The 19352-nt window shown below is 47.4% G+C and overlaps 8 protein-coding genes across 8 annotated transcripts; 4 read left to right on the top strand and 4 right to left on the bottom strand.

Annotated features, from left to right (window-relative positions):
* Window positions 1-474: 474 nt before the first annotated feature.
* On the top strand, window positions 475-1599 carry sod4 (mitochondrial 37S ribosomal protein mS42; the record flags this gene model as incomplete). Its single annotated transcript, XM_022626667.1, has 4 exons — window positions 475-534; window positions 591-768; window positions 884-1008; window positions 1069-1599. 4 exons carry the CDS (start codon window positions 475-477, stop codon window positions 1597-1599), a joined length of 894 nt encoding a protein of 297 aa, XP_022493306.1.
* A 262-nt stretch (window positions 1600-1861) lies between these two features.
* PENARI_c001G03959 (ubiquinone-binding COQ10-like protein) lies at window positions 1862-2683 on the bottom strand (the record flags this gene model as incomplete). Its single annotated transcript, XM_022626439.1, has 1 exon — window positions 1862-2683. One exon carries the CDS (start codon window positions 2681-2683, stop codon window positions 1862-1864), a length of 822 nt encoding a protein of 273 aa, XP_022493167.1.
* A 309-nt stretch (window positions 2684-2992) lies between these two features.
* PENARI_c001G06720 (putative C6 transcription factor) lies at window positions 2993-5212 on the bottom strand (the record flags this gene model as incomplete). Its single annotated transcript, XM_022626660.1, has 5 exons — window positions 2993-3142; window positions 3195-3367; window positions 3419-4690; window positions 4744-4954; window positions 5006-5212. The coding sequence occupies 5 exons, from the start codon at window positions 5210-5212 to the stop codon at window positions 2993-2995; spliced, it is 2013 nt and encodes a 670-aa protein (XP_022493053.1).
* Window positions 5213-5848: 636 nt separating this feature from the next.
* On the bottom strand, window positions 5849-6992 carry PENARI_c001G02715 (hydroxyacyl-thioester dehydratase HTD2; the record flags this gene model as incomplete). Its single annotated transcript, XM_022626326.1, has 2 exons — window positions 5849-6329; window positions 6382-6992. 2 exons carry the CDS (start codon window positions 6990-6992, stop codon window positions 5849-5851), a joined length of 1092 nt encoding a protein of 363 aa, XP_022493808.1.
* Window positions 6993-8209: 1217 nt separating this feature from the next.
* PENARI_c001G03015 (aldo/keto reductase family protein) lies at window positions 8210-9235 on the top strand (the record flags this gene model as incomplete). Its single annotated transcript, XM_022626348.1, has 2 exons — window positions 8210-8500; window positions 8555-9235. The coding sequence occupies 2 exons, from the start codon at window positions 8210-8212 to the stop codon at window positions 9233-9235; spliced, it is 972 nt and encodes a 323-aa protein (XP_022493323.1).
* A 1127-nt stretch (window positions 9236-10362) lies between these two features.
* On the top strand, window positions 10363-12270 carry PENARI_c001G08586 (GIY-YIG nuclease family protein; the record flags this gene model as incomplete). The annotated part of the gene is made up of 3 exons (XM_022626809.1): window positions 10363-11067; window positions 11220-11337; window positions 11468-12270. 3 exons carry the CDS (start codon window positions 10363-10365, stop codon window positions 12268-12270), a joined length of 1626 nt encoding a protein of 541 aa, XP_022493106.1.
* A 594-nt stretch (window positions 12271-12864) lies between these two features.
* PENARI_c001G05908 (uncharacterized protein) lies at window positions 12865-14022 on the bottom strand (the record flags this gene model as incomplete). Its single annotated transcript, XM_022626606.1, has 1 exon — window positions 12865-14022. The coding sequence occupies one exon, from the start codon at window positions 14020-14022 to the stop codon at window positions 12865-12867; it is 1158 nt and encodes a 385-aa protein (XP_022493834.1).
* Window positions 14023-18282: 4260 nt separating this feature from the next.
* Window positions 18283-18670, top strand: PENARI_c001G04740 (CVNH domain-containing protein; the record flags this gene model as incomplete). Its single annotated transcript, XM_022626483.1, has 2 exons — window positions 18283-18424; window positions 18477-18670. The coding sequence occupies 2 exons, from the start codon at window positions 18283-18285 to the stop codon at window positions 18668-18670; spliced, it is 336 nt and encodes a 111-aa protein (XP_022493366.1).
* Between the last annotated feature and the right edge of the window lie 682 nt (window positions 18671-19352).

The raw sequence follows: 19352 nt of genomic DNA, 5'->3' as shown, positions 1-19352 counted from the left end.
AGATCAACACTAGAGAAAGATTCCAATGAGGAGAGAGCAAAAGGCCAACAGACAAGGGCATTGAATTCAGACTAAAGTAAAAAACAATGAAAGAACTAAAGCATCTCATTCTTCAGCCCAATATACTGTCTTGCAAACAAAGATTGCCAGTTGCACGCGCCATCCTAAAATAGTGACTGAGGTGTTTCAGGGTCGACCGCATGATGAAATAGGGAGCTAGACGGGCGCTAACTCAGAGATATGTTGCAGGACCACAATGGAGCCGGGAAGTAGAGAAAGAGGATTGGACGTAAGACTGAAAGTTGCAGAGAAGAAGGCGCTTAGAGGTGAAGTAGTTCGGAGGGATGTAATTGGCTAGTGGGAGGATGTCTTACATAACACAGGCTAGTCCCGATTGGGCATCACGTCGGGAGGGAAATTCTTCGACGTCGAAGCTCTGCACGATAGACCCGACCATTCACAGTGCCCCTCGTCATGTTCAGCCGACTTGCCAGGCCGCAGAGCGCTTTGCGCGCGGCTTCATCTTCTATCCCCGTGAGCTTCAGTCCACCCAGTGCCCTGGTTGCAATTATTGACCGCGTCTCGTCTAGCCTACCTCCGCCTTCTCGCGCTTCCAGATCCGTGGCCTTCATCGCATCCCTCAATTGCAGCATGATGCCACTTACAAGGAGAATGGTATCCCGGAGTTCCTGTCTCCTGAGGCTTTCGACTTCTCCTGGACCCAATACCAGTCCCTGCTCGTTGACAAACTCAACCTGTTGACACAAGGTGAGCTCGGCACTCCGGTTCTGCAGAACGACACATCGGTCCAATTCGATTTATAATGAACCAATGCATGACGTTGTATAAGTGGAAATATATGTCTGACCTATGAACCTCGCAGATACCGTCGATGCCGATGCCAAACCCGGAGAATTGCTGGTCAAGTACTCCCGGCGTCCGGAGATGGCCTCAGTGTTCAACTATGCCTCAATGGCCCACAACAACCACTTCTTCTTCAACTGTTTGGTGAGCAATGACTTCAATACTATACAACATTACATCACCCTAACCTTTCCCTCAATCCAGTCCCCCACAGCCACCACCATCCCCGAAAAGTTCTCCAAGGACATCGTCGACACCTGCTCCTCCGTGGAGTCCCTAAAGTTGGATTTCCTGGCCACAGCAAGCTCAATGTTCGGCCCGGGCTTCGTCTGGCTCGCCAAGAACCTTGAGCGCGAGGGCATGATGCACATCTTCTGCACCTACAATGCCGGCTCCCCCTACCCAGCCGCCCACTCCCGCCGCCAACCCGTCGACATGTCCACCCACACCCCCGAGACCCAGCTAGGCAACCAGTTCGCTGGATCAATGGGCGCCCACGCCCAGAACCAGAAGAGCCTCGCCCCCGGCGCCCTCGACGTGCAGCCCATTCTGTGTGTCAACACCTGGGAGCACGCTTGGATGATGGACTACGGTATCGCCGGCAAGGACGAGTACCTCGAGCGGTGGTGGGATCGGATTAACTGGGATGTGGTCTTCGACAACTACAATGCCGTTAGCTCGCTGAAGGGCTCGCGGAGCGCCGCCAACCGCGATCGGAGTATGGGCATGCTCTAAGCCGAAAATCATTTCTGTCTCTGGATAATTTGTATTATATACTATCATGTTCTTATTTTTTGGTCCTTTTCCCCTTCATTCTACAGGCCTTCGTTTGAGCTTGTACAGCGATCCATCCAATAGAATCAATTGGCGATATGCTCTATTTCCGTTTGCTGTCTAGAGTCTAGATCTATTACAGTACATGCAAGATGCGTATATATACCAATCCCCAAACTCCCTCTAATATACAGTACATCCCATCCATCCATCTATACATATCTCATAATCCCTTCCCCTCAACCTCACGAATCCGCTTCTCAAAAGCCTCAATCATAACACCAGCCATCTGCCCCTCAACAGCACCCATGAGGGTAGCGTGCATCTGGCTCCGGAACTCAAACCGCACCTCAAGATTAACCTTGGTCAACGGCCGACCCTTCGCCTCAACAGGCGTAATAGGCACAAGCTCCCATCGCGTAGAAAGATACTCAAAGATACCCTCCGTAGCACCGGGGAAGAACCCGCTCAACCCGGACGAAGACGAAGCACCCTTCCCAGCCTGGGGGTCAGCCCCCTCTGTCCCATACTTCGACCCACTCTTCGCTTCGACGGTCAGTTTCTCGCGGTCACAGATCACGCGAGATGTGAAGGTCTCGCTGAGAGGGCCGTAGCCGACGGTTAGGAAGGCTTGTGTTGGGTCGTTGGTCGCCGGGTCCCGAGCTGTGACCGTTGAGGCTGTGAGGAAGGGGAGGAATTGGCTGTAGGACTCCACGGAGGAGATTACTTTGAAGAGCAGGGTTGGGTTGTAGGGGAGGTTGCGGGTTGCGGTTAGGACGCGGTGGGGGGAGTTGTTGTTGTTGTTACTGCCGCCGTTTGAGGGGAGGAAGGATGATAGTGAGGGGAGGCCGAAGGACCTGTTTGTTGTTGTTGGTTTGGTGGCATTGTTTGAGGGGAGAGGTCGTGTCAGGCTGGGTCGTTGGGTTGTGGTTATTGTTCGAGGGTGCAGCGTTTGGTGGGCTTGCTGTTGTTTGGGCACATTTTGGTGCCCTGTGATTGGTGTGATTGGGCGACTTGGGAGTCGCACGCTGCGAAATGGTCGCATTGAGGCGGGGGGTGCGTTGGAAGGGCTATAGACAAGTTGGTTCCCGGCAATGGTTGGTGCAGAGTAGGAAAAAGTCCCCGTTCCGCGGAGCGGGATCTGCACCGAATACTCCGCGCCTCGGCAGGAATTCCAATGTATACACACTTCGAACTTATGTTAATTGCATTATTCAAATGAATTTCTGGTATGCTTCTACTCGTTAGCCTAGATCAATATTATCACCGTCTGAGTGAATATTATCTAAGGGCTCCTAAGATAGCAATGTATTATGCAAACATATTCCTTAGCTATACCTACAGCTCACGGCCATTATTGCTGATAAAACGAATTATCATCCATCGGTGTCACGCCAGAAGGGTATGAAGCAAAACCTAATTCGGGGGCTGATGCAGCAGTGGAATACCAGACGTTGTCATTCGTGGCCATTTCGATCCCGGAGATGCGACTGTCGTACAAGCGCTATATGCATAATTAGCTTCCATGTTCGTAGACGCAAAGTCAAAGTTCTTACCCAGTCAAGCTGAGCCGGCAAATTTAGCATATCACCAATAACCCCTAATGAGTTGTGTGCTGGCGTCTCGCCGGCTACGTGCATTGACGTCTGCACTTCTGCAACGGCTGGGTATCTTTGAAGATGTTGTTGGTCCAATTCTGGTTGGCTATTTGACTGGGGTGGAGTGAAATCTGAGGAAACTGTCAGCACTGCTCGGTGAGAAGGGCATAGGTCAACCTTACTATCTATGGTCATCATTTGGACAGTGTTTGCGTGGGAATGCTGGACCTTGCTGTTCTTGACCCGACTGAGCATAATAGTCAGAGCAGTGACTGCTCTCTGTGTGTCAATAGAGTGATGTTGTGACTCTAAGAAAATGCGATGTGTGGTTTCCAAAAGAACCACAAAGTCTGCACGTTCCTGGTCGCTGAGGCGCGCGGCATCACCCCGATCTTCATCCTGAGATATCTCAAGGCAGAGAATCATTGCCGAAAGGACAAAGTCGGAGTTCGACAGGGAATTTATAAAGTATCGCTCTGCGTATAATTGGCCGCCTGGCATGGACTCGCTCCAGATTTCTGCATGATATCGTAGAGTCTCGCGGGCTGCGGTGAGACAGACTGAACGCGAATATGCAAATTTAGGGTTCGTCTCGCCCATATACCGGCGATGCAGAACGATTCGCGCCTTTTGGTACAAAAGCTCCAAGGTGTACCGACGCATGATCACTTCTGCCGCATCTGCAATACATTGTGTCATTGGTTTCATTTGCAAGAACAAAGGCGACATTTCACGCGAGGCCTGCAAGCGGCGGTCGATTTCCAGGATGTCATCATAGGATGAGGATTCTCGAGAGAACGCCAAGTCTGTGATCTGACCAAAGACTTTCATTATGGGGAATTTAGCTCTTGTGTATGAAGACGCTGTTCGTTCATCTTCGGGCCTTGAGGGTGGCAAATGAGCTGAATCTTCATCAAAGTCGGTATCCAGCAAGTTTGCAGGTAATTCAGTGTCGTATTGCCATGGCTGGATTGTCCGAGGAACGCCAACCTGGAATGAGATCAGTGTATCGAGTTGAACAAGCACTGCCCAGAGGCGCCGGCGCATTTCTCCCTCCCAGGCTGAGAGCATTCGGTAATGATGAGAGTCGCGATGATAGCCCATGCGCATAGCCAGGCGAATGGTCATCCCAAGTATATAGGAGACTCCAATTTGAGCATCTTGGCTCCGATAAAATTCAGACAGCGTGTAAAAGAACAGTGCTTGTGCTTTGTACCGTCCTGGATTGATATAATTTGCCTGTATAAGGCATTGAGATGATCTTTTGCGGAACGTATGTAATGCAGTTGCGGGAGTCGCCATATCACGGGGCAATGGCTCTGCGCTTCGGTGATACATGGACACCGATAGGGCCAACATTGAGTATAAAAGGGAGATCCAAGTGAATGACGTCTCACTTGGGTGAAGCCAAAACTTCTCATACTCTTTTTGGAACGTAGGAATATGGATCGCAACTGTTTTCTGTGTTAATACTCATGCTTTGCTCCAAAGATGATACAAGTCCTACCAAGTGCGGGCTCAGTTGTCTTGAGAAAGCGAGAGATAAGGCGATCGGCTATTGATCGTGCAGGAATGTCCACAAGCATCTCCTCTTTGGTGACTGGCCGAGAATTGCCAAACAGTATAACCGGTGACGAGGATTCGTATGGGTCATCTTCAGCACCTTGGTCATCAGAGTCATGTCCATTCTCGTCTAGGTACTCTCTCACTCCATTGATCTGCGCGCAGTCAGCATGGTCAGTCCACAACGTAGGCCACTGAAAACAAACCTCTTCCAAAATGGCTCGCCAATTTGCGCTGTCGATGTAACTAGTTCCCTCATCCTTTACGACCAATGTGCCGGTATCAACCGGAGTCGATATGGTATCACGGTCAGAGGCGGGGGAGGGTGTCACATAAGCACCCCGATGCTCTAATGGGGCGTTGAAATCAATATCGACGTCTTCATCAGGCTGCTGCTTTTGCGCAAGCGACATCACTAGGTTCTCTAGATGGTGCAAGCGGTCCTGGACTAGAGTCGGGCTGGATCGTCCATGTTGGGCCTTGCCTCGTGGCCCGCGACCAACGTAGGTGCATGCTGCTGCTTCACCCCGCTTTTTACAATTGGTACATGGGTGGTTGCGGCAACATTTTAATCTGCTCACGATCAGAAGCTGCAGTGGGCATGGAAATACGAGTTACTTACTTTCGGAACCTGCATGCTGTGCACGAAAATTGGACACGAGTCCGCTTTTTGGGGGTAGACGCCTCCGTAGCGGGGTACAGGTCGTTCATCCTCGTCCAAGTCTCGATTTCGGATTTGCAGGGTTTTCTTATTCGAACAGTCGCATTTATGTAGAGGTTCAGGTTCTTTGATCCAACTAACGCACCTCTGAAACTAGGTGCACGTGATTGGGCCGGGAGCTGCAGGTGACTGTAGATAACATAAGCCGTTCCAGGCCGTGGTTTGGACCTTTTAAGGTTAATCGACTTCATTATCTAGATAATGTACCACCTGGAAGGCATGATTCGAAGGAAATTGGATTTTGCTGAGAAAAAGGCGTTGTTTGGATATTCTTTTCTATACAATCAGGCATCAATAAATCGGCCCTCTATATATTTCAGCCTTCCGGTTATTGAATTTCAGCCTTCATAGCAACAACTCCTCCTGGTGCAATAATCTGCACCTTTGTCACCTCGCCCTCCTCAAGAACAATGCGATACTCATCCCCAGCATACAAAGGACTCGTAGCACGGTAAGAGATGCGCTCAGGAACGACCAACGTTGGATCCGTGACATTTGAACTGCGAGTGTCTCGCCAAAGATCCAAAATCGAAATCAAATTTAACGGACCGTGCACGACGACATCCTTGTGCCCCTCGACGTCTCGAGCCCAGGGTAAGGAATAGTGGATCTTATGGGGGTTAAAGGTCAGAGCAGAGAAACGGAAGAGTGTCACAGGCGTTTGAACCAATGTGCGCGAGTGAGTGTTGCCCTCAGTAGAGATAGCACTTGAAGTAGGATTCAGGGTCGCAAGATGAGAATTTGTCGAGGGAGCGCTAGAGGGCTTTGACTCTGTCGGGACGGGGAGAGCTTTACGGAATACCCAGTTCCTGCATGAAGTCAGATATCTGATCGAACATTCCTCAGCGATGAGAGCCATACCTTCGATCAATAATTGACACGCCGTGCTCATTCGAGAATTCCTTCTCGACTCCAACAACGATCATATCCTCACCAGTCTTCTTAACAACCTTAGACTCAGCATTAAGCACCCGCGTTGTCTCCTGCACTTGCTGTCCTACTCGCAACAAATTAGGTTTCCCATCAGCACCGCGTGGCCAGAGCACCTCGCCGCCCGCCCACATGCGTCGCGTGAATGGTACGTCAGGATTATATGATGCATCAGTTCCATCGGGGCCTAGTTCACTTTCCATGAATGCAGGCGTGAAATACGCGAGGTGGTAGCCCGGCGGCACCGGGGTCTCGGACTGCGGGGCGGATGCGCCATTGGACAGCGAAGGAGATCCGGGGAAGAGAGTTGGGCGATTGAGGGTGAGGGTAAGGAGCTGGAGCTGATTGGCATCTATCGTTTGTGTCCGGGTCTGGGGTCCTAGGGATTGGAAGCGCGATAGGAATGACGAGGCTACCGCAGAGGCATCTGGGGAGTGGAGACGCTGCGAGGAGGTGAAGCTGCGGATTGCGCTCGGTTGGGTACCTCGCGCCAGCACGCGCGGGCGGAGCTGCGTCATTGATAATGATATGCAGGGGGACATTATGGAACATGTGCAAGAACAATTGGAATCATCCGGGAATAATTGAAACACAAAAGTCGTGTCGGAGATCTCCAATTCTTATATGCGGGGAAGCCGATTTGCCGGTCCCGAGTCGGCTTTATAGTCAAGACCCACGCATATAGCTAAGAGTTAAGAGCTTCTTACACGAACAATATATATGAGGGCCTATGGGGTAACAGCATGCAAAGAACAGTTACTGGATAGTCTCGGCTATTGAAATCATGAAATGAGTAAGCCCGTAACCAGTGTGCACCGGTTGAGTCCTGGAATCTACCTAGACCCCAATTGACCTCCTGAGAATCAATATTCCCTCTTGTCTGTCTTGTAATTTGCCTTTTGAAATGTTTCAGTACCTTCTTTAGCTTCCTACGCCTACGTAGGCTTAGTTAAGTTAACAGCATTGCTATTTAATAGCTCTCGGTCATAAAACCATTTTTTCTTTTTGGTATCGCCTATAGATAGAGGTACACACAATTTGTTAGTTCTACAATCATTATTCTCAATTAGTCGCAAGCTGTTACCAGGCTCGTTCAAATTCTCCCAGGCTTGAGACTCCTACCACGCTATTTCTTGATACATTGGTACGTATTTTGGTTCATTTCTCGTTGGCATGCTCAAAGGTCCCACCTTAGGAGTCTTGATTCTTGCGTATGGACTAGTGGCAGCTGTCGGTGTATATCTGTATATGGAGTTGTGGTACGCTACAGGTACGATCGGGAAGTTTGGAGGTTACTTCATCATAAGGAGTATCGTTAATGAAACATCTATCTACTCATTGTTTTTTATACTCTTGTATCTTTATGGGCTGGTGGCTATTCATAGCCTTGCAGACAGGATCCAGTTTGAAGAAAGGTGAAACTTTGCATTTTCTGGCTCCCTCACAGAAATTAGAACTCAATATATGCAACGTTCTAGTGATGTACACAGTGTAGCTTAACAATGACGTGCAAGGGGTGCGATTTATAATCCGGCGGAGTTAGCGGGACTTATATGGAGCGAGTTAAGTAAATACCCAAGAACAACACAACTCCTTTGTTTGCTTTGCGATTTATAATCCGGTGGAGGTAGCGGGATTTATATGGGGCGAGGAAATAAATATCCAAGAAGAACTCAACTCCTTTGTTTGCTATTACCATCAGCAGAAAATACGACATTCATCCACAGCTATATCCTCTATCTATTTCAAACCTTCAATCATGGCTCCCGCCAATCTCATCTGGGGTGGAGGCTCCATCATGGTCGAAGAGTCCTTTCCCACTCTCGAATCCATCAATGCAGCCCTAGATATCCTACAAGCCAATGGCGTCAAGACTATTGACACAGCCAGATTCTACATGAACTCTGAGGAGCGTCTGGGTCAGGCCAATGCCAGCTCCCGCTTCGCCATTGACACGAAACACCCCGGTGGGATCGCCCCAGAGCCGAATTCCCAAGAATCGATCGTTTCAATCGCAAACGAGAGTTTGAATTATCTCCAAACAGACCAGGTATACATCTAGAAATTGGCTACGTGGAAGGTCTATCTCTAATAGCATAATCAGGTGGATGTCTACTACATTCACGCACCCGATCGTCGTGTTCCCCTAGAGGGACTTCTGGCTAGCATAAACACCCTATACCAAGCCGGAAAGTTCAAGCGTTTCGGTCTCTCAAACTACCTCGCCACAGAGGTCGAAGAAGTCGTCCGCGTCTGTCGTGAGAAGGGATACGTCCTGCCCAGTGTGTATCAAGGAAACTACTCCGCCGTCGCGCGCCGGGCGGAGACAGAGCTACTACCAACACTACGCAAGCACAACATCTCCTACAATGCCTACTCGCCCATCGCAGGTGGATTCTTAACTAAGGACGTTAAGGTTTTGGTTTCTGGTGGTGAGGGTCGATGGGATCCGAAGACAAAGCTTGGTGAGCAGTACCATGCGCTCTATAATACGAAGAACATGCTCGAGGGCTTAAAGCTTTGGGATAAGATCTCTAAGGAGTCCGGTATTCCCAAGGTTGAGTTGGCGTATCGGTGGGTGGCACATAACTCCGCGCTCAGCGGGGAGTCCGGGGATGGGGTTATCTTTGGCACGCGCACTATTGAGCAGCTGAATCAGACTCTTGCTGCATTTGCGAAGGGTCCTCTTGATTCTAAGATTGCGGCGCAGATCGAGCAGGTTTGGAAGATTGTTGAGGTTGACGCGCCTTTGGATAACTTTAATGATTTCACTGGTAAGCAGTGATATAAAGGGCTGTGGCTGTTAGGAGGTTTCTTACGGATGGGACAATCTGCCTTGCTTTCTATTATTGTTCTTACTATCTGTAACTTGTTCAGAAATTAATGATATAGCAAGGGCGTTCCTATAAGGACCCCATTTCTTGACGAACGGACCCCCCCCCCCCTGCACCTATCTAACCCTAATTAGCAAAGGCGCCGTTATTGTATTTCACCGAGCATTATTTGCTAAAAATGCACGCTTTTTTTATGCTCTATTATCGACTATGCCCTAGCATAAATCTAAAGTACTTCTATTTACTATGCAGCCGAAGACTTAACGCCTAGCGATAGCCTAATTACTGCATAATTAGTGGGTGTAGCTCTCCTAATTAGAACTAGTGCGGTTAGGTGATAGAAGGTGGTTAAGAGTATACTTACTGGTGGACTTGAAGAAATATACGAGTCATAAGAGAAAGCAGCTCATTATTACTAACGATTTACATAGTAAACGAAGGTGTTTAACACTTATGAGACCTCTATTCCGCGGCATTAGCATTGCTAAGAAGTGCGTGCATTTTACCAAATAGCCTCTTTAAGCGACTCTGGCGCTAGCCGCATTGACCCTCCGAGCTAAAACACTGGGTACATTAGCATCTGTAACGTCGACAGGCATCGAGCAAAGGTACCTCCGGCCAGTTAGAGCCGTCCGTGCGTGATCACCACTATTTCTCAAGAGTTATGCCTTGAAGGGATATCAATATTCAGTAAATTTTTATGCGTCGTTTGCGTACCTATTTTAAGAGCCTTGGAGCGACGATCATGGGTCGAACTGGTTTGTGGAACAGTTATGGTGCGGCGCGAGCCACATTCCCGAGCGATCAAGTCCGCTCCCAAGAATGGAGGCAGCCAATCTCCACCACGTCTATCGGTGCGCCATCATGTGGTCCAGGAACCAACATGGATGCCGCTCCTTCGAACCGAAAATAGAAACACTGCCCGATTCCCATAATTCGTTCAATGATTGATTTATAACCGCGCTGTTCCTTTATCTTAGCTTTAGAGGAATACAAAGCAATATCCAAAGTGCCATAGATCAGAGTCCCGTCGCACCCTTGCTCCTTCCTGCATGTATATTGGTATAGCGTTTGATCAATGTCCGCTCCACCTAGTCCAACAATCAACGATGTCGGCGTCCTGCCGTCAAGCACCAGGCATTTCAAAAAGCGCAATGATGACAAGATAGTATTTGAAAATCAGAAACCGACCGCATTACAAGAGGCTTCCCCCGTCAGGCTGAACACGGTGACAACCGATCAAGTCAATACTGAACACGCCGGCTTGCTTGCCACAAAATCCGAGAAGACTCCACCTGGATCAGTTCCTAGGCACAGGAACAAAGCTGGCGTCAAGATTACGAAAATTCAGACAATCTCCGACACACTACATGTGGATATCTCCTCATCGACAATCAAGCGGAAACAAAATGAAGTTTCCCATCCCGGCAAAACTCCTGGTGAAGCCAGCCAGATGATGGTTCTGACTCCGTCATCACCGGAGGATATTAGCTTGCTTTCTGTTTTCTTCAGATCAAGCAAAACAAAGCGCATCCGGCAGACGAGCTCTGCGTTATGGAAATTGCCAATTGTTAGTGAGATCAACACGGAGTTCTCTGACCCCGAAACAATACTTCTTGGGCCCCAAACAGCGCGATTGTATGCTGTCAAGCAGGATCCTGGGTCGGAGGAGACTTCAAGGTCACAAACCACTGTCACAGATGATAGTGAACAGCTGAAAACTCCGACTGACAGGGCTGGTGAGGACTTGCCTCACGAACACAAAATAAATTCTCCGCTGCACGTAAGAACGAAGCGAGAAGACAACCAAGATCCTTTTATATCGGTTGAACTTGACTCCATATTTTCGCGTGGAAGAAAGGGAGTGGGTGCGGCTCAAAAGTCGCTTCTCAAAATTATACCGCTTGAATTGCTCCAGCACTTGGGGGAAAATAGCAGGAGCTGTCCGGCTCGGACAACCCTGGGCCAGAGATGCAAAAATCATCGTCCTACCAGACCTTTTTCAGCGCATCTCCAAAGCCTGGCCACCTTCAAACCCAGCGTACTTCTACCGGTCATTCAACAGCTAACAGAGGTGGTATTCTGCACAACACATCGGAAGGTCGCATTTCGAGAAATTCAAACCTGGAGAGAAGAATTTCAAGAGCTCGCAAAGATCCAAGACTATGAATCTATCTTCCCAGTTGAGAATGAGCGTTTATTGGCTCTTATTTGCTGGGTTCGTCTCTTAGGCCGTGCGGCGCTGTCTCAACTATCACCTTCCTCTTTCCTGCAAACTGCAGTTGGCAAAATTGCTCAAACAGAGCTGCCTCCGGTCAACCCAATTCAGGATTTTAAACCTTACGTCAATAAAGGTTTATCTGGGACAATATCCGAAGAGCTTGCGAAGCTTCTGACCAGGCCCCTCAAAAAAAGTGATATCAAATATCAGGGCTCGATGTACATTTTCTCGCAACGTGGGAACTTTGGCCACTTGAAAATTGGGCGATCTGGAAACGTATCCCGCCGCCTGAAACAATGGAATAAACAGTGCAAAAAGACCATGGAGATTTACTTCCCGGAATCGGGGAAGAATAAGGACGAGAATATGCCTGATGTGCAACAAGTTCCACACATATCGCGTGTTGAAGCTCTGGTGCATCTGGAACTGTATCACCACAGAAGAATCGAGCACAAGTGCCCTGGTTGTGATAAATTACACCTAGAATGGTTTGAAGTCTCCAAGGATATTGCAATAGGAGTTGTCCGCAAGTGGTCAGCTTGGATGGCGACACTGCCGTATGAGAAACATATGAAAGATGGCGAGGAGCAATGGATTCTGAAAAGCGAGGAACGGGAACAAGAACGTCTAGATAAGCTGTGTCGCCCAGGGATAACATTTTCGATGCCTTCTTTGCCTGTTGTCAAAGAGGAGGAGACCCTTTCCTCCTCGCCTTCAACACTCGCTTCCAAGTGCCAGGTGAGAGGAAAGGGTGTCGGGGCTTAGAATAGGAACAGCGATATAGACAGCCTTTAGGGCTCGAATCATGATTGTTCTGAAAAATATCCGGTCAGACACCCAATTTAAGCGGTAATAATTCACAAGCTCATCTACCAAGCACCACGGACCAACTTGTTTAGAATTTCTGGTCGAGCCAAAGTCCCGGAAAGTGCGGTCATATGCCCTACAGATGGTACAAGCCCCAGGGTAGTCGAGCTGAACACTTTTGAGGGCGCCCTTTGGACTATAGTCAAATAAGTTGCTCGGACTTTGAAGCCGCATCCTGGGTGGTTTGTTCAACTATGTCGCCATTGAAAGTTCCTGCTTTTGCTGCCGGAGAGACTTCTCTTCGTCTTTAGTAAGGCAGCAGTATATTGAAGACTTCCTGAACTACCACATTTACCATGTCTGCTACTCACTACTCATTTATACGATAGAAGATGACATTGATCTATATCTGGAAGAAGAAGAACACGGCAAATGTACCTCTTGTGATTAGGTTGAATAACATAAGTTTATTGGTTCATGTGTGATTTATCAAATTATGATATATTGGTATTCGAAAGTGGTATGTAATAAATAAATAAAATGTTCACGCACTCAGTGTTTCCAATGACTTCTACATGCTGGGCATGTGGGAGCGGGAGCTGTTTGGAGCCATTGGTCGATGCATTGTTTGTGGAAGTTGATTCCACAGCGTGCCTTGCACCATACCAATTCTTCATCTTGGTGTTCATCCTTATCTTCGGCTTCAGTTTGCTCGTCATCTTCATCATCATCCTCCTCCTCCTCCTCCTCCTCCTCCTCCTCCTCCTCATCATCATCGTCTTCGTCGTCATCGTCATCATCGTCGTCACTGTGCTCGCTCTCCTCTTCCTCATCCGCGTCCAAATCTTGTTGCGAAATTTGCAAATTGCACAAACAGATCCCACATTCTCCTTCAACCTCGCGGCGATTGGCCTGTGGCGTTACATCCCGGCGGGCCTGGTTCCTGGTGCTGCTGGAGACGCGAACCACAGTTGGCGAGGTCGCTGGCCTTGGGCTCGAAACAGAGACCGCCCTTGTTTGACGACTGACTTGAGCTTGCGCTGGTCGAGGTACAGTAATTGCTGACTGATTGGGAGATTCTGTTGAGCGACTTCTCACTGTTCTATCAATGAGATTTGGTTGGGGAGTATTTCTGCTCGATACGCTTCCCGCGCTTCTGGAACCGACAACTACGCTTGTGTTTCTACCCTCGCGATGGATAGGAGGGTTCGCAGTAATTGATAAGCCATATTGAGCGACCTCGAGGCGCCTGGCCTCTTCCGTAATATCATGAAGTCTTTGGTAAAGAAGGGCAGTTCTCTCCTCAATGTCGTCTTCAGCAGTCTCCCGATAGATACTTCGGGATGATAGCCGCATCGGCCTTGCAGATGGTGTCGAAGGGACCTGTGAATCGAGGTATGTACGGACTTGTCTTTTCCAACGACGCGTAAGATCCGAAGCTTGGCTTTGATGGAACCTTGTGCATAGGACATGAGGAGCTAGATCTTCTAGCAGTGTATCGATGCTGCGACCGGCTCGAAGGTCTTTGGTACCCTCGTTGAGAAGCATCATTGCTGAGCTGCGACCTCGTGCATTTGTGCGGGCGTGGCAGCGACGGCCCTGTGAAGGAGCGTAACCGGCACACCATGGCTCTTTCTCCGGCTCGAGCTTGATGATCTCGGATAGAGGGGCCAAGGGTGAACTTGCGACGTAGGAATGTCGAGAAGGCATTATGAATTTATTCGTGAATACAGAGACAACTGATCGGGAAACGCTGTTGGGTATGGAGAGCTTCTCTTCGATTGCTTTATGGCCACTAGACCAGGAGATCTATTTCTTTAAATGCTTCGGGCTATACATGCGTGGAGCCTTGGAGTCTCCCTGTAGACATGGGACGCTGCTCTGCCACAATAGTGTGGCGCAACCCCCAGAATAGAAACTAGACAGCGCCGAAGTGGATGGAATTAGAGATGCCTGAGGACAGATACCAATGACGATTGGCAGGCACTAGGCGTAAGGCATGCTAGACGATGGCCTCGGGGCTGTGTTTGCATCTGGCTTTCGCGAAAAGAGGGGTTATTAGTCCTCCGTTGGTTCTCAGCGGCTATTGATAGGCTCTTGTTCGAGACAGATACAAGGGGTGTGGGACTTTTGTTCTGCGCGAGATGCAGCAGTGACGCTAAACATAGTTGTACTCTCTTCATCATTGGCCATTGATATCTAGTTTTGCGGGTGCCTAAGGGATAAGAACATAGGAATGCGGACCGCGCCGGGGGGGCCGACTTGGGCAACTGAAAGTTGGAAATCACGTCAGTTGAGGATACCCATGACTCGTGAGTCTTCTGGCCCCAGCCTCGTAGATAACTTAGGTGCATGTGGACGGATGAAGTGGGGGCGGACCACCCTAAGACCCACCACTTTCTGAGTTCAGCCTCGTAGTATATTTGTTTATTTAGGTTGAATCTTTTGCATGAATCGCTCCAAATGCTAGCTGCTATGTGATTGTGTTCAGAATAATTTCCATCGGACGATGTAAATCGCAAATTTCTGGTCTTAAATTAGAGGTCTTAGAGCTTGCCGTGTCAGACAATATTGTCGAGGGGACAGAAAATAGAGCACTCAAAATCCAAACAGACATAAGGCAGTCACTTCGGTAAGCAGTTGCTAGATTGGTCTAATAAACTTAGAATTATACAAGGAAGAACTTTTTGACTAACTAGTTAGCCGTAACTTACTTTGTCAAGCTTTTCAATCATCATTTTGTACTGTTCTTCGGTACTACTTCTAAGAGTGCCTAGATCACTCTTTTTACTAGAGGAAATCATATAAATTTACCCGGTACTTCGCGGGACGGTGACCGGAAAACCGAGCATGGCTTCGATTCACCATGTGTCAGATGTCGCAGGTTACTCTGCTGACAGATAGGTTCATTGGCTTTCCGTGGCCCATCAGGTAGTTGCGGCGCAGGGGGCCGCCGTAACGACAAGAATCAAGAAATTAGCGCTATTCGGGAGGTAGAGCGTCGCTTTAGTATACCGGAGACCTCTTTACGCCGCTGCCTAAAAATTAATACAAACGCAGAGAAACAAGCACCAATATTTATAAATTAACAGTAATCGAAAAGGAATCGCTTCGAAAATAGATATTCTCAGTGGACTCCCTTGGAGCAGCGCGCTCTCCCACCCCGCCTCCCTCCTTCTTTCCGGCCGGTAAATAGTGCGAGAGCGCTTCTAGACTATATACGTACCCTCTAATATCTATAATCGTGGTAATAGTTACCGAAAAAAAGGCCGCAAAAAAGGTATTCTATATTCTTGCGGTAACTATAAAGCGTTTTAGTGGCTTAGTCGGTAGCTTGTATCTAGTTAGGCTCCAACAGGTTAATAGAACTTTGATTGATTGATTGATTGATCGGTAGCTTGTACTTAACTATTAAGACTACATTTTGTAAACTTAAAGGCATAAGACTAGATCATAATAAAAATTAGTAGCTTAATTCATTATGTAGAGCCCAGGATTGGAACAATATCCTCGGATCCCTTGTAAAGAGCATATGCCGGATTAATCATTCCCAGCTCTAGGTATAATATGGCTTTACTTTCTTCTCTCTTGATATCTTCAGCTATCTGCCTTTCTTGCTTCCGACTCTCCATCCATCAACATTAAAGAACTAGTTGTGATGCGCTCACTGGAATTGCACACTACAGTTTGCTGCTGTTGACGCCTGTTTCAGAAGGTCTGAATAGCTTCATGCTTAGCACCGTATACATTTCCTTCTCTTCCGTCAGCCAACTACCCTCAGCATGATTCGTTTCCTTTTCTGCGTTAGCACTTCTGTTTTCTGCTTATTATTAGTCGCAGGCCTTCGTGCGTCCTCAGTGCCTTGTTAGAAATCACTGTCCCCAAAACGTTTAGCAAGAGATTAAACACTTCTTCATCCTTGCTTCCGTGCTTCTTACGAATCTCCATCTCTTATATATCTTTGTCCCTCAAACTTTTGCATACATTATTTTAAAAGACAAAGGTGAGCGAAATGAACTCGTAATAAGACATCCAGGCCGTGGCCGCTATCTGCCTCCGTACTTGCAGGTAAAATACGCTCATGAAAAATCGGGTCCTGTCTCTCGGTGGCTCTTTGTACCCGTCGTACCTTTATAACACAAGCTTCGATATCATGTTGACGGCTGACACAGCTTGTTCATGACATAAATGCATCATGTTTATGTCATCCACATCTGCCAGACATTCTACTATAACTTACTAGAGACATTGCAACCTACAGCTCATTTTAAGGCAAGGGATTGCCGAAAGGGCCCCACGATCATCTACTTTTTTTGAAGTCTTGGCGCAGTCCGTCGTCCTCGGAACCGCGAAATACATGCTTGGGGGCCCGTAACTTTCACGGCTGTTTGCGGCCGGCTTCACGAACCAATTTTTAGAATTTTGGAATATGCTGCTTGATACCTCGGATCAAATAGCCGATCAGTTGTGCCGGCTTTTGTCTGGACTGAAAAGTTCACCGGAAAGAAAAGACTCACTTACTAACAATGATACAATTTTCCAACTGACTATTATTGTGATCGATCAGGTGGCATTACGGCTCCACAAGCTTATTTTTACGTCAATAGAATCTTCGCTTCGAGCCTAGATCTTTGGTCGGTTTTGAGGAATATGATTACGGAGTACTCAGTATTCCGATGAATCACAGCTTCGATTGTCTCTGATCATAAATAAAGAGATTAAAAGCCTACCTAGGTTTGTGTCAACTTTCTATAGCTTGTAGGTGTTGTGATTTCAGATCTAATAATATTAGGTCTTCTAAGTAACTCTCTCTACGGCCTGAGAAGTTATTGGCCAACCCAAGTATAGGCAATTAGCGTAAATAATTTTATGTTATTAATATTTTGCTGCCGCGTGCCTCACCATACGAATGAACCACAGTAGTAGTGTAGATTCAGTAAGACTATTGAACAGCAGTTTGATATTTAATAATAAGCATGGCAGAAAGAATGTGGTAGGGAAATCTAACCGGCCTCAGCAGCCGTGATCCAGCGTTGAGGGATTTGAATATCTATTATATCATGGCGTTTACGTGGACAAATTTGATATCAAACTCTTCGCTTTCTACGAACTCAGATGGTAGACCCGCAGGCCATTCAGTCAATCAGGTAACCGCGTGCGAAGCCTGGCAGTCCTAGGCTTTGCGTTCCCAGGAAAGACTTATCAGGATAGAAAATCAACTGGAATCGTATAATATGCTAAATTCAGCCGACTGTGGTTCGTATTTTTGAAATCAACCTTGGCTAGTATCATTCTAGAGTCAGGCCACCCGAACTGGTCATCTAGCATCCGGAGGATGAGCAGCGTTCTTAGGCCGACTTCGACCCTGGTGCAGACACCCCTGCCTCCCGACTGTCAATGTAACAATTGATGATAAATCAATACTTAATATAAGTTTATTACGGCACAAAGTCTAGAATTATTTTTTTGCGCAGCTACAGGCATTTCTTAATCTGGACTTTTTTCGTGGAGACATAATAAGAGACGGGCCGAGACTCTTCTTGGAACGGTTCTGATTAAGCATAACGCCAGGCTTGAGCGATCCATGTATCAAATGAATATAGGCTTTTCGTTTCGGCGCTTTAGGTAGTTGCTCAAACAGAAATATATAAATACTAAGTATCCGAAGCAATGCTCCATGGCTGTCCAGTCGGATTAGCAGATAGTTTCCACTTAACACACTTTATCTAACGGCCTAGATTAGTCCGGGTCTGATGCAGTATAGATATATCGTCATCACGAGTTGCATCTAAAGCCACGTAGTCATAGACAAAGACAAAAGTACCCTTTCGAAGATGATTTTCAATACTGCATGTGGAGGCTTCGGCGTATCTCGTTGCTATAAAATCTGCATTAGCCCATGGTTGGAGTATCATAAGCCTTAACGATAATTTTAAATCGGAACCTTCTATACTCAACAATCTTTCAATTATGAATGGAACGAAAGACCTTCGCATCCAGGAAACCCCTTGGGGTGAAACCATCCTATCTGGCCAATGTCGGTATAATAACAATGAATGGGACTACACTTATAGCGAAATGAGCCTCGATGGTTGCCTTGGAGATGAGCACGGTAAGATCCTCCTTCTAGCCTTGTGGAAGGGGTGGTGCTAACACCATATCAGGCAATTTTATCTGGGGCGGGCATGACTTTACCAGACGAGCTCGTCCGGGCAGCATAAGGTTTGCTTATGAACAGCAAACAAGAGAGCCTATACTACGCGCCGAGCTTGAAGGAGATTTCCGCGGTGATTTTTCTGGGAGAGACGTAAATCTAAAGGAACGGATCGCAAATAGGGGCGGCCATCTCCAGTTGTAAGTGTCTTAAGTTCCCTTCGTTCTTTCTTCCAACCCCCAGTCTTTTTTTATCATTAACGTGAGACAGTTCTTGAGCTGCGATTGAAAGGTTGCTAGTCTACAAAAGTTTTTCAATGTTTATTTCTTACTCCAAGATCACATTCTCCAGATTGTCCGCAATGATATAGTATATCCTATATGAAATCATCTTCCCTCTGAGTAGCTCCGAGACATTAAATCCTTGAGCTAGTTTATAGACTCTAACTCACGATCCCATGTTCCCTGTTAGAAAAATACCTAACGTAATCGGTAAGGGGATGGCCATTATAAGCAAGTAACCACCCCCAAAACACATAGTAAATGCGATGTATCCTGTATTTATATCCTAACAACCACGACCTTATCTTATCACTTAACTGCAAATTGCTATTTATAAGACCTACTAGCCCTAGATATCAATTTCAAAGTGTTGATCTCCACAAGATTCCAGAGTCATGAAGTCTCTTGAAATGTGAATCCGTTGACATCAGTGCCTTGGTCGAATCGGATTCGATCATTGAACCGGCGTCTAAGAGAACGATACGGTCGTAATGATTGATGAACCTCAGCCGATGCACAACTGCCAAGACGGTGTGAGTCGAAAACTCATTGTCGAATAGGACGTAGAATTACATGGGCTGTATAGATCAGACCTAACTATGGCG

The sequence above is a fragment of the Penicillium arizonense genome (assembly GCF_001773325.1).
Source record: "Penicillium arizonense strain CBS 141311 chromosome Unknown PENARI_contig001, whole genome shotgun sequence".
Taxonomy (NCBI): Eukaryota; Fungi; Ascomycota; class Eurotiomycetes; order Eurotiales; family Aspergillaceae; genus Penicillium; species Penicillium arizonense.
The sequence above is the reverse complement of the archived record's forward strand: the minus strand, read 5'-3'. Positions and strand labels throughout refer to the sequence as shown.